Source organism: Peromyscus maniculatus, chromosome 22 (genome assembly GCF_049852395.1).
Source record: "Peromyscus maniculatus bairdii isolate BWxNUB_F1_BW_parent chromosome 22, HU_Pman_BW_mat_3.1, whole genome shotgun sequence".
Taxonomy (NCBI): Eukaryota; Metazoa; Chordata; class Mammalia; order Rodentia; family Cricetidae; genus Peromyscus; species Peromyscus maniculatus.
Window position 1 is genome coordinate 49,000,091 of NC_134873.1, and position 13,007 is coordinate 49,013,097.

Below are 13,007 nucleotides of genomic sequence, written 5' to 3' on the forward strand. Positions count from 1 at the left end.
TGCCTAGCTAAGCGCAAGGCCCTGGGTTCGGTCCTCAGCTCCAGAAAAAAAGAAAAAAAAAATCCATTAAAAAAAAAAGCCAGTAAGTCTTAATTAATTGATTGGATCCAAAGAAGAATGTAGCATATTAAAAAAAAATACCATATTGCCAGGTGGTGGTGGCTCACACCTTTAATCCCAGCACTCAGGAGGCAGAGCCAGGTGGATCTCTGTGAGTTTGAGGCCAGCCTGATCTACAGAGTGAGTTCCAGTACAGCCAGGGCTACACAGAGAAACTCTGTCTCAAAAACAAAACAAACAAAAATCTCCCATATTTTTGAGTAATGAGTTTTATAGTCACAAAATGTGTCTGCAGGCCAGTGAGACGACTCTCATCTGGTAAGTGCCGCCACTTGCCTTAGGATCCTGATGACTTGAGTTTGATCCCAGGACCCATATAAAGGTGAAAGGGGAGCCAACCTCACAGGTTGTCCTCTGTGTTTTTCATGGTATGGGCCCTTCCCCAATAATAATAAATTAAAATATCTGACTTTAAGGGTTTTTGTTTTGTTTTGTTTGTTTGTTTGTTTGTTTGTTTTTGGTTTTTTGAGACAGGGTTTCTCTGTGTAGCTTTGTGCCTTTCCTGGAATTCACTTAGTAGCCCAGGCTGGCCTCAAACTCACAGAAATCTGTTTGGTTCTGTCTCCCAGTGCTGGGATTAAAGGCTGCCGCTGCCGCCGCCGCCGCCGCCGCCGCCACCGCCGCCGCCGCCACCTGATGGGTTTTTGTGTGTGTGTGTATGTGTGTGTGTTTGTTTGTTTTCGAGACAAGGTTTCTCTGTGTAGTCCTGGCTGCTTTGGAACTCACTTGTAGACCAAGCTGGCCTTGAACTCACAGAGATCTGTAGGCAGTTTTTCTGTCCCACCAGCCTCTCCCCAAATAACCACACAGAGACTTAATATTAATTATAAATTCTCAGCCGATAGCTTAGGCTTGTTTTTAGCATATAACTTAAGTTAACACATATTTCTTATCCACCCTCTGCCACGTGGCAGTATCTTCTTTCAACACGACATGTTCATCCCCTGCTTCATCTATGTCTCCTGGCTTCTCCTCAGGCTCCACCCATCTTCTCTCCAGTATTCTCTCTGTCCCCAAAATCCTGCCTAGCCATTGGCCAATCAGCTTTTTATTAACCAATGAGAATAATACATATTTACAATGTACAAAGATTGTTCCACAGCAGAGATCCACCTGCCTCTGCCTCCTGAGTGCTGAGATTAAAGGTGTGTGTGTGCCACCATACCCAGCTAAGTTTTTCTTTTTTAAATAATTTATTTATTTTTATTTTATGTGCATTGGTGTTTTTCCTGCATGTATGTCTGTGTGAGGATTTTTGATTCCCCCGGAACTGGAATTACAGACAGTTGTGAGCTACCATGTGGGTGCTGAGAATTGAGCCTGGGTCCACTGGAAGAGCAGCCAGTGCTCTTAACTGCTGAACCATCTCTCCAGCCCCTGACTTTAAAAGTTTAGGTTTATTCAATTTAGTAACTTATTCTTCTGAAATTGCTCAGCTTTAAGCTGTGCTTGGTATTTAAAAGCTAACCTGTAAAACTAGTCCAGTATCTTCATGAATTTACCAGATGTCCTTTATTCTTTGATCGGCAGGTGCAGGGAAGGGGCGGTGGCCTGACCCAGGACGATGATGACGCAATGCTGAAGAGTGAGCTGGAGGAGAGGAGCAACAGGCACCATGGAAAAAACAAAAACAAAGCAAGGTCAGATCTCCAGCTCGCCTTGGAGCTTGGGATTCCAGAAATGCGGGAGTTACTCTGTCTCGCCACCTTTTCCAAATACCCTTTTCCCATTATCCCCTTGGAGACCCAGTTAGGCCACAACTACAAAGTGTCAGATTTAGACCTGAGGTCCTGGTCCATGTGGCTCAGTCTTAGTTCTTGCCATTTGTTTGGACAGAGTATGAGATGGGCTAAGTTGTCCTTACCCAAGCTTGTATGAGGAGGTTTTGGTAACCCCAACCACTGGGATTTTACAGGGACAGCCTCTACCGAGTGCAAGTCCTAGGCTGAGGTGACGCATTAGTTAAGACTTACCGTATGGAGGCTGGCTCCTCTAAGACTCGTATGTCTAAGAAGAAGAATACGCATACTCGCGCAGCCAAAGGCTTGCAGGCGGGAGTTTCACGAGGGTTGTCTGCTTCTTGCAATGTGACCTTTGTGCGATGTGACCCTCCACGGGAGTAGCAGCCACGTGGTTGAGCAAACACCCTGCATCAGTGGCCTCATCCCGTGGCCAACCCTTGTGGTTCTGAAGGGTAGTTTCTAAACCAACCTGGTTTCCTCCCTAAGTTGTAAGTGATTTTTTTATAGCCTGCTCCATCAACCTCGTGTTTCCCCATGTCTCCAGACTCCAGTGCTGGTGATAACGGTTTTCTTCCTGCCTATAATCTTCCAGAAACTTTCCACTGACAATTCTTTCCCATCAGCCCACCTGCCTCGTTGGACATGAGTCCCCCCACTGACTGTGGCACTGAGATGAAGGCAGAGAGCAGAAGTTTGGCAAGATGATCATAGAGACATAGGAAGAGGAACATTTCATGTTTCTTCCTGAGATCAGCCCGTGACAGCCAAGCGACCACGTGGCCGACTTACTTCCTTTTCTTGTTGCTATTCTATAATACTCTGACCTAAGCAACTTGAGGGAGATGGGTCTCATTTGTTCACAATTCCAGGTGACAGTTGATCATGGCAGGGAAGTCACAGCAGGAGGTGCCTGAGAGACCAGGTCACCTTCCAGCCACACAGAAGAACAGAGAGCAGCACATTAGTACGTCCCTCGGCTTGCCCTCTCCATTTTCCTAAAAAATGTTTATTTTTTTTTTATGTGTCTGAGTGTTTTGCCTGCATGTGTGTCTGTGCACCACATGTCTGCTTGGTGCCCGCAGAGGCCAGAAGAGAGTGTCATATCCCTCCAGGACTGGAGTCACAGATAGTTGTGAGCAATAATGTGGGTGATGGGGATCGAACCTGTGTCCTCTGCAAGAGCAGCAAGTACTGTTAATCACCGTATGATCCCCCCAGCCCCTTGCGCTCTCCATTTCATACAGCCCAGGATGTCCACTCTGCTCAGGGGATGGTCCTGCCCCAATGTAACAGGAGTCTTTCCCCATGAATTAATTTAACCAAGACGATCCCTCCTGGATATTCTCCGGGGCCAACCCTCATCTAGACAGTCCCTCATAAGTGTGCCCAGAGGTTTGCCTACAAGGTGAAGAGTTGACAATTCATACCAACCATAACCCTGGCAAAGAGCAGATGTCAGCTCAGACAAACTTCAGTCAGCTCTAAGGATATGGGGGAGACACCCCCAGGGCATCCCCATCCAGCCAGTTAATGACCGACAATCACTGAGTTTGGTAGAGAAACTTCACTTTTGTGGCAAGAAAGGGTTTTCAGCTATGATAATTTTGTCAGGTAGGTATAGTTCAGCCGTTAGGGTATAAATATGAGCATCACCGGCACTAGTTTATTTATTTATTTTTTTGTTCCGGAATCATCTGGTTCTTGCCATTCAGGCACAGTCAGAGGATCCTCTCGTGTGTCTATTTCCTCCACGTATCCAGTGAGAGTAGGAGAGGCACAGAGCGAGTTGTGTCGATTGAATAAAGCTCTTTCTTCCTGCAGGAGAGAATGAACATATGCCGGTGAATAGCCCTTCCACACAGATCTACCAGGTAACGACAAACGCCTTATTGTGAAGACTGTCATGAATAGTGGTGACTGTCCTTTACACACAGCGATTTCTAACACTTAGATGCCTCCACGTGTATCCTGACATTTGTTCTCTTAACAAGGCCAAGGGACAGGTAGGGCAGAGGCCACTCACTCTGTACCTTTGAGAGAGCTGGTTGGCAGAGGAAAACGTATTCCGTTTGTAAAACACATTACCTATACCCTACCTCGGCTCTGCTTTTCTTGCCTACGCCATGGTCACTGTGGTCATCACACCATACAACAGCATTGTCTTCAGAGAGGACACAGGAAGAGCTACCTTTTCTCAGCCAGGTGTGGTGGTGCACACCAGAACCCCTAACACTGAGGAACCTAAGACACGAGTTTAACAAGTTCAAGGCTAGCCTAGATTACAGAATGAGACCTTGTGTGAAAACATTTTTTAAAATATGTTTTTCTTAATTTTTTTTTCCAGGGAGAACTGAGAATTAAGAGTGTTAGCATTACAAACGTTCAAGTATGGTGACTGGGAAAAAAAATTAAAACATTTTAAACAATGGCAATAATTGGATTTTTTGCAAAGCCAATTCTAGCAGGCTGCCCCAACTCTGCAAATAGAATTTATTTGGCTTCTGTCTTCTAACCAGAAATGGAATTAAAGTTCTGTCCTTAGCAATCATGGATATTTACACTGCCATATTTTGTCTTGTAAAGCCGGTTTGAGCTTTGTGCTTCTCTCTAGACTTAACACTATTATCTGTTATCAGGGCCTGGGGGGAGGCTCTTTTTAAAAATTATTATTAATTTAATTATGGTTATTAATGTATGTCTATGTATGTGTGTGTGGCGTGTGCAGCAATCAGTTCTCTCTTTCTACCATATGGGTCTCTGATATTGAACTCAAGTTGTTGGGTATCAGAGGCAAACACCTCTACCTACTGAGCCATCCCACCAGTTCCTTAAGTTGGGTTTTTAGGCCCTCTCATGCAGGAAGACAGGAGCCCAGGAGAGCAGACAGCTGGGGAAATATTATTTATATTAGTTAAGTTTAAATGCTGGTAAAGTCAGCGAAACAGTTAGCTCCCAGAAGTATCCTGCAAGAGTTCATTGTTGTGGGCCGAACTAGAGCGAGCCCACAACAGGAGAGTAAAGCCGTGTTAACTGTATGGCTCTTAGATCATGAGAAGGAGTAGAAGAAACAGCCTCCTGTCAATTTCATTCATATTTGGTGAACAGTTATCTGCAAATCTGCTGCTTAGCCTGATGGGAAATCAAACAGACGAAACAGACTCTGTTTGTTTGAATGTCCATACCTTGAAAATACATCGATGGAGTGGCTTGTATGAGGCAGACTTTTAGAAAGGCTACGGTGAAGGCATTGATACAATTCAGTAGGGTTGTTGACTTGATTTGAGCAAAGTACCCAGGACAAGCTGATCACTGGACAGCGGACTATTAAGAGAGACTATTCCGGCAGGCTGGGCAGCTTGAGCAGAGCCTAGGGCGGGGGCAGGTCTCCTCCCTGCCGATGTGATGCCTCACTGGCCCAACGCCTCCAGATGCTCTCCATGCTCACCCGGGTTCTCCTCTGACCCGCCTCTGCCATTGCGCTCGTGTAAACGCCTTTTTAAAGCCAGGTATGACTTGAAATCTATTATGGATATGTGGGTCACTCCCTTGATGTTGGCTAAATTTAGCTGTGGAGGGGATGGCCTCATTATCGCACTGTGTCACGAATCCAAGTGCATCTTTTCACACTGGAGTGCTTGGCGCCGGGAAAGAGCGTTTGGTCTCTATGGTCTCTGCTGCGCCTTGATGACCCCATCTTTGTTTTAAAAGAACACTTTCCCAAGTCTGTTAATTCCAAGCAACTTTTAACCAAACGAAGGAGGGCCCAAGGAAGAGGACTGAGGGCAGGGAGGGTAGGGAACTATCACAAAATTCGATCTGCATTAGAAGGGACAACAGAACTGAAGGAAAATGTGAAATTTCGATCATTTTCTCCTTTTTTTTTTTTTTTTTTTGCAGATTCCATCCTTTCCAGATGTTATTATATTAACTTGATTTTTAAAAAATTTCAGGCTGGGTGGTAGTGGTGCAGGTGGATCTCTGAGTTTGAGGCCAGCCTGATCTACAGAGTGAGTTCTAGAACAGCCAGGACTATGCAGAGAAACCCTGTCTTGAAAAAAAAAAAAAAAAGAAAGAAAGAAAGAAAAAAAATTGCAGGACAAGACATCGAGGCACAAGCCTCTAACCCAGGACAGAGTCAGGCAGATCTCTGTTAAGTTCAAGGCCAGCTTGAGAAGCAGAGTGAGTTACAGGCTAGCCAGGGTTGCATAGTGAGACCCTGTCTCAAAATCTTTTTCCTGTCTCCTAATCCAGAATGGAAACTGCAAAGCAAGGATTTAGTGTGCTTTGCTCTTGGTAGCTCGTATATGACAGTGCTTGTCAGATACTGCATAGTCAATAAATAGTAGTTGGACAAATGAGTGATGATCTGGAAGATGTACATGTTGCTTTAAGCTAAAGGATCTGATTCAGTCATTCAGTCTGATGGGAGACAGTGTTGGGAAAAAGAAAAAGACGTTGTTTGTTCTAATCAAAACAAACCCCAAAGTGTTTCTTTCTTTCTTTTTTTTTTTTTTTGGTTTTTCGAGACAGGGTTTCTCTGTATAGCTTTGTGCCTTTCCTGGAACTCACTTGGTAGCCCAGGCTGGCCTCGAACTCACAGAGATCCGCCTGCCTCTGCCTCCCGAGTGCTGGGATTAAAGGCGTGCGCCACCACCGCCCGGCCCCAAAGTGTTTCTTAAAAGGTGAAGTAGAAAAAAAAAATCAAGCTGGCTATGGTGGGTGGTGGCACACAGGCTTTTAAATGCCAGCATGTAGTGAGCTGGGGAAGGCAAAGGCAGGAGGACCAAGTTCAAGGCCAGCCTGGGTCACATGAGACCTTGTCTCAACCCAATGGACAATCTAGGAAGGAGTGTAGGCAGCAGACCCGAGACTCTGTCTCAAAACTAAAACCCAACCCAAACAGACAGGACTCTAGGACAGACAAAAGATGGGGGGGCAGAAAAGAAAACCTCTTCAGTGTGGTCTTGGCTTACAAATATCTTCACCAATGTACTGTGACACAGGCGGAAATATGGATGTTGATGGCGTGTGGAAGCAACGAGAGTTAGGGTAATTCTCATCTTTCAAATCTGCCTGTTTTTCTCTGGAATGGAAATGTCAGTGGCAGTGGGACAGAGGCACAGCTCCAACCATCTCCCTCAGACCCCTGAAAAGTTCTTTTTGGGGGCCGCTTCAGGCAAAACTGGATCCTTGGTCGCACCGTGGAAAAGAATTTCGGGAAGAGCCAGTGTGGAGCAGAGCTGGAGTTCAGTGAAAGAGACCGTGATACAGCTTTTAAGCCCAAGTCCTAGGAGACGTGTGCTCAGGAAGAAAGTATGACAAACCCCAAAGTATGTGTTTTAGTTAAGGTTTCTATGGCTGTGAAGAGACACCGTGACCAAGGCAACTCTTATAAAGGAAGACATTTAATTGGGCTAGTTTACAGTTCAGAGGTTTAGTCCATTATCTTCATGGTGGGTAGCATGCCGGCAGACATGGTGCTGGAGAAGGAGCTGAGAGTTCTAAATCCAGATCCTCAGGCAACAGGAAGTGAACTGTGACACACTTCCTCCAACAATGCCACATCTACTCCAACAAAGCCACACCTCCTAATAGTGCTACTCTCCTTAGGGGCCATTTCCTTTCAGACCACCACAGAATGACTGTGGGCTCCTCAGACAGCTACTCTTCCTGGTTTTTGCAGTGGTTATCTATGTAACCACCAAAATCATGGAATAGGATTTTGGTGACTTTTGAAGTCATTCTCTTCAGAGGGGTATTAAGGAATTCAAGTGAGATCACGAGGTGTTTCCCAAGGTGCACCTGATAGGGTGACAATTGATAAGGAAGGACTCTAGACCACAGGAACCTAGGAGATGGCTCAGTAGATAAGTCACCTGTCACAAAAGCCTGACAACCTGCCTTTGGGTCCCCAGAACCCATGTAAAAGCCAGACACGGCACACATCTGTAATTACAGCGCTCCTGTGGGGAGCTGGGAGGAGCGGGTGGGAGAATCTCCTGAGGCTTTTCCAGGGTGAGAACAATAAGAAAGACTGCCTCAAACACAATAGTGAGGATGGCACCCAAGGTTGTCCCTGACATGTATCATGACACACACACCCCTGTACACCCCCCCACAAACATACGTGTACACATGCACGCCTGTAAAAAAAGAAAGCTAATAGCTTTGTTGGTGAGATCCCCAGGAGTGAGGCTCCACCCAAGGTCATACACATCCAGGCCTCTTTTATTTATTTATGTTTATTTTAATTTTTTAAACTTTAAAAATAAACATAATTTTAAATGTTTTACTTACATATATTGTAAAAAAAAATTATTCTTCTCTCATACATTACATCCTGACGGCAGTTTTCCCTCCCTCCACCCTACTGAGCGCCCCCCCCCCTACTTCCCCCAGATCTACTCCTCCTCCACTTCCCTTCAGAAAAGAGCAGGCCTCTCAGGGATGTCAACCAAACACAGTTTAGCACGTTACAATAAGACTAGGCACAAACCTTCATATCAAGGCTGGATGAGGCAACCCTGTAGGAGGAAAAGGGTCCCAAGTGCAGGCAAAAGAGTCAGAGACACCCCTACTCCTACTGTTAGGAGTCCCACAAAACCACCAGGTTATACAGCCACAGCATGTATGCAGAGGACCTATCTCAGACCCGTACAGGCCCTGTGAGCCCCCATGAGTCCTGCTTACTTGATTCTGTGGGCCATGTTCTTTTGGCATCTTTGGCTCCTCTGGCTCCTATCCTTCCTCCCCCTCTTCTGTTGGGTTCCCCAAGCCCTGCCTTATGTTTTGGCTGTGGTTCTCTGCATCTGCTCCCACCAGTTGCTGGATGAAGTCTCTCTGATGACAATTGGGCTAGGCACCAATCTATGAGTACAGCAGAGTATCATTAGGAATCATTTCATCTACTTTTTTTTTTTTTTTAAACCAGTTGTATTTGGTTCTATCCTGGGTCTCTGGGCTATCTGGCCTCAGGCCTCTTTTATTGTATAAATATCTCTGTGTCAACAACCTTACAGCAAACAGTAATGATGTTGGAATGCTTGCTTCTCAGTTGACCATAGACTTCAGACAGACTCTGCAATGGGGGCTCCCTCTCCTTTCCACGTCCCTATGGTTTCCTGTCTTCCTATCTCGCCTCAAAGGAAGTTTAAAGAAATAAGGTGTCTGTCCAAAAGACCTTTAATTGAATAACTACGGGCCAGGTTCATGGTGTTATCCTAGCATGTCTGTTATCCCAGCACCTAAGAGACAGAGACGGGAGGATTGCAGCAATTTTAAGACCAACCTGACCTACATAGTGAGTTTCAGGCTAGCCAGAGCTACAGTATAAGGCCATATCTCAAGCAAACTATGGGGATTAGTCTTGTATGCAGAACTAGGTTTCATTGTCAAAACTGCCATTGGGAGTCATCTGGGATCTGTAGAGCCTTGTTACAACAGACTTACAACATCAGTAACTCTCTGCCATTGAGGAAGGTCCCGACATCAGAGCAGTTAGTTCTTCCAGGCCAGCAGCGTCTATAGGGGTCAGTTAGAGAAATTTCTACATAACACGTTCACTTCACTTTCAGCAGGCCCTGTAAGAAGGGCTTTTCGGTGGCTTCTATGGGGATGGCAGACAAGGGTTAATAAGGACATTTTTCCCCCTCAGAATTAAACTATTGGCTGCTTACTTTGTGTTTTAAACACAGCATTCTTTTCTTTTCTTTTTTAAGACAGGATTTCTCTGTGTAGCCCTGGGTGTCCTGGAACCCACTTTGTAGACCAGGCTGGCCTCGAACTCAGAGACCTGCTTGCCTTTGTATGCTGGGATTAAAGGTGTGCGCCACCACACCTGTCTAAACACAGCATCTTTGAAGATCAATAAAGAGAACTAAAATTAGAAGATGGAGGTTGACAGAAAAAACAAAAAACAGGTTTCCTTGGTAGTTTGGTTAAAGGGAAAAACCAAAACAATTACCTTGGCAGCTTTGGCATCATGTGGGACCCCACAGACATTTGGGATCTTGCTCATAATCATCAGGGATTTTAGGAATTTCACAGGACTGGCGGAAGTTCCTCAAATCTTGACACTGATGAGTTGATAAAGCACCTAAGGCACGGCAAAGGCCCCCGAGCCTGCCTCAGAGTAGCTCCCGACCTTGGTAATGTGTTGGGGAGAAATGCGGCGGAGGGCTGTGTGAAACACAAGTTGGAATTCCTGAAAATGTAGTTCGAGGGCCGAGAGATGTTTGGTGGGAAAGAGGAAGACAACTACTGGAATCATCTTACAAAGAGTTAAGAAGCCAAGAAAGAAAGAAAGAAGGAAACTGGGAAATGGAAATTAAAAGCAGGAAGTGGGAAGAATTTGGACTTTTCTCCCATTTCTAAGCCTAAGGTGTCCTCCGTGGAACCCTAGGCTTTGAAGTTCAAGTCTCCCCTGAGCCCGCCTCCAGCAGCAGGATGGAGGGGCTGCCGTCTCTCTAGGTCAGCTTCATGAAAAAATCAGCGAGATGTGGAATGTGATGAACTGGAGAACAAGGTAGATTCGGTTCTAATCCTCAGGGTGGGGCAAGGGCTGTCAGGTAAGAGAGCTGAAGAGAGCGCCCTGCTAAGATCTCCCAAGTCGTTTTTTTATTCACAAGGTCAGTATGCAAGGCCAGTCTGCCCACAGCTGAAGATGGCTTGAAGAGCCCAGGCATCTCAGGAGTGACTCCTCACCTCCGGCACCTGGCTGTGCTCACAGGGCTTCCCCTCCCTGGCTGCTCTGGGTTGAGAGGCTGCTTGTGGGCTGTAAGGAGCGTGTCGGGAGAAAGTGCTGGGGGTCCAAAGCAGTTACGGATTTCCCAGAACCCCTAGTGGTCATTAGAGAATGTGTTTGATTTTTAACTTTTAACTGAGAGCAGAGGGTCTACAGTTGAGGAAAAGTCCTTTCAACTTTTCTATTGACTCTATTATCATTTGGCTTGTGGGAAAAACCACCTGTCCACCTGGGGCAGCAGTGACCAGGGTACCTGTGTCCCCTGGAGAGCACTTCCCTTTCCATACACTTCTTTCCCCCAAAGACAGGAACAGGACCATCTCCGGGCACTGTAAGGGATCCCAGGTTGCCTCCTTCCAGTTTGAAAATCAGCACAGTTTTTGCTTTGACATCACAAAGATGACTTCTAATTAAAACTGTTTGGAATGCGGGGCTGGTCAGGTGGTTCAGTGGGTAGAGGCGCTTGCTGCCCCAGCCTGGAGACCTGAGTTTGAGATCTCCAATCCATGTAAAGGTGGAAGGAGAGAATCAGTTTTACTGTGTCGTTGTCTGGCTTCCACATGTGTGTATGCACTCCCTCCCACACCATGTGTGCACGCACACGTAATCATAACTAGTGAAAATGATTGGAATGGAAAGCAGATCAATGGTGGTATTCCCCTGCCTCCAAGCTCCGGCTGCTTCATAGGCTCTACCTTTTCTCCTCAGAACAATTGCTTTTGGCTCCTCCTATTGCTCCTTATTCCCTGTTCTGGAAGAAACCATTTGGGAAAACAATAGAACCCAAACATCTGTATTTAAGAGATGTGGAACAGGACACTAAGCCGTAGTGGGGGGCAGCAGGGCAGGTTGGAATCATTTGGATGAACTGGTTTTGGGAATGTCTAGAAGTATGCACATGTAGAGACGTGTGGATTGTCAAGGTGTCTACACTTTGCCTTTCGCTCCTTACTTGGTAGATACTTAAAAATATTCTTATTTTTAAATTGTGTGTATATGTGTATGTCTGTGTGTGGGCTTGTGTGCATCAGCACAGTGCCGGAGCGGGCCAGAAGAGGGCTTCGATCTCCTGGAATTGGAGTTATAGGTGGTTGTGAGCTTCCTGACGTGGCTGCTGGGAACCGAACCTGGGTCCTCTAGAAGAACGTCAAGTGCTCTTAACCACTGAGCCAGCTCTTCAACCCTGTCTTCTTTTTTTTCATTTCTTTAGGGAAAAAGAGCTGAATTTCTTTATATTCTGGTGATAATTTGAGAGACTGTGGCGCATCGTTTCTCTCACAGAATTTAGGTGCTGGATCAGGACTGTCTTTTCACATACATATGTTATTTTCCAAGCAAGCCTCATTTTTTAATCTTATTGAGGCAGGCTTTCTCTGTGCAGCCCTGTGTGTCCTAGAACTCTGTAGACCAGGCTAGCCTCAAACTCGGAGATCTGCCTCCCTGGGATTCATGTTGTGTGCCACCACCACCTGGTTTAAGTAAGCCTCATTCTTATATCAAGGTCTTTTAAATAATGGCAGTGCTCGTGAGTACCTGTGAACCAGAGACTCATTTTGCTGTTACTTGTCAAGCTTCAATGCACACTGCATAGATGACCTTTTCCCTAGTCAAACAGGGGCAGAGTCACCTAGAAGATTCCAGAGCTGAGTAGACGAGACATCTGAGGTTTTTCAAGAGCTTTGCTTTCTCAAAGAAAGGAAAAGGTCAAGGGGGTCAATGGTACCATTTATAATAACTTACAGTGAGTCAGGTTCACTCTTCCTGAATTATTCAGTTGCAGGCCCTGGCCTCGGAACTGAAAACCGGCTTCACAGAAGCAATGCAGGAGCTGACGAGGATCCAGCATGGAGAATATGCTTTGGAAGAGAAGGTTAAGAGCTGCCGATGTTCCATGGAAGAGAAAGTCACCGAGATGAAGAATTCCTTAAACTACTTTAAGGTGGGAGCCTCCTTGATATCCTGTGGAAAGAGTATGTGGGTCCCAGTACCGGAGCAGGGAGTTTGCCTTTTCTTATAGCAGCCCAGGGTAAGAACTTTCCCTCTGAGCCATCTGTTAGCCGTCATGGAACAGCATCTATCTCATGGTTTTCAGTTTCTGAGCTCTGTGTTAAAATTAGAGGCCACAGTGAAAGCAAACTTCCCATTCACTCAAAAGTATGCACCAGGTAAAGGCTTATGGGATACTGACATATGTTCTCTTAGCCCATTGTCTTAGGATTTCTATTGCTGTGAAGAGACACCATAACCATAACAACTCTTATAATGGAAAACACTTAATTGGGCTAGCTTAAAGTTCAGAGGTTTAGTGTTTAGTCCATTATCATCATGTTAGGACATGGCAGCGTGCAGGCAGACATGGTCCTGGAGAAGGAACTGAGAGTGGAGAAGCAGCTACATCTTGA

At 45.8% G+C, this 13,007-nt stretch overlaps 1 protein-coding gene across 1 annotated transcript in view; it reads left to right on the top strand.

Moving 5' to 3' along the window:
- Positions 1 to 1,603: 1,603 nt before the first annotated feature.
- Positions 1,604 to 13,007, top strand: part of Arhgef33 (Rho guanine nucleotide exchange factor 33) — a 52,461-nt gene continuing 41,057 nt past the window's right edge. Inside the window, exons 1-3 of the mRNA XM_076558729.1 lie at positions 1,604 to 1,760; positions 3,684 to 3,733; positions 12,380 to 12,544. Coding sequence (XP_076414844.1) covers positions 1,736 to 1,760; positions 3,684 to 3,733; positions 12,380 to 12,544 — 240 coding nt within the window. The 5' untranslated portion in view covers positions 1,604 to 1,735. The remainder of the gene's footprint in view (positions 1,761 to 3,683; positions 3,734 to 12,379; positions 12,545 to 13,007) is intronic.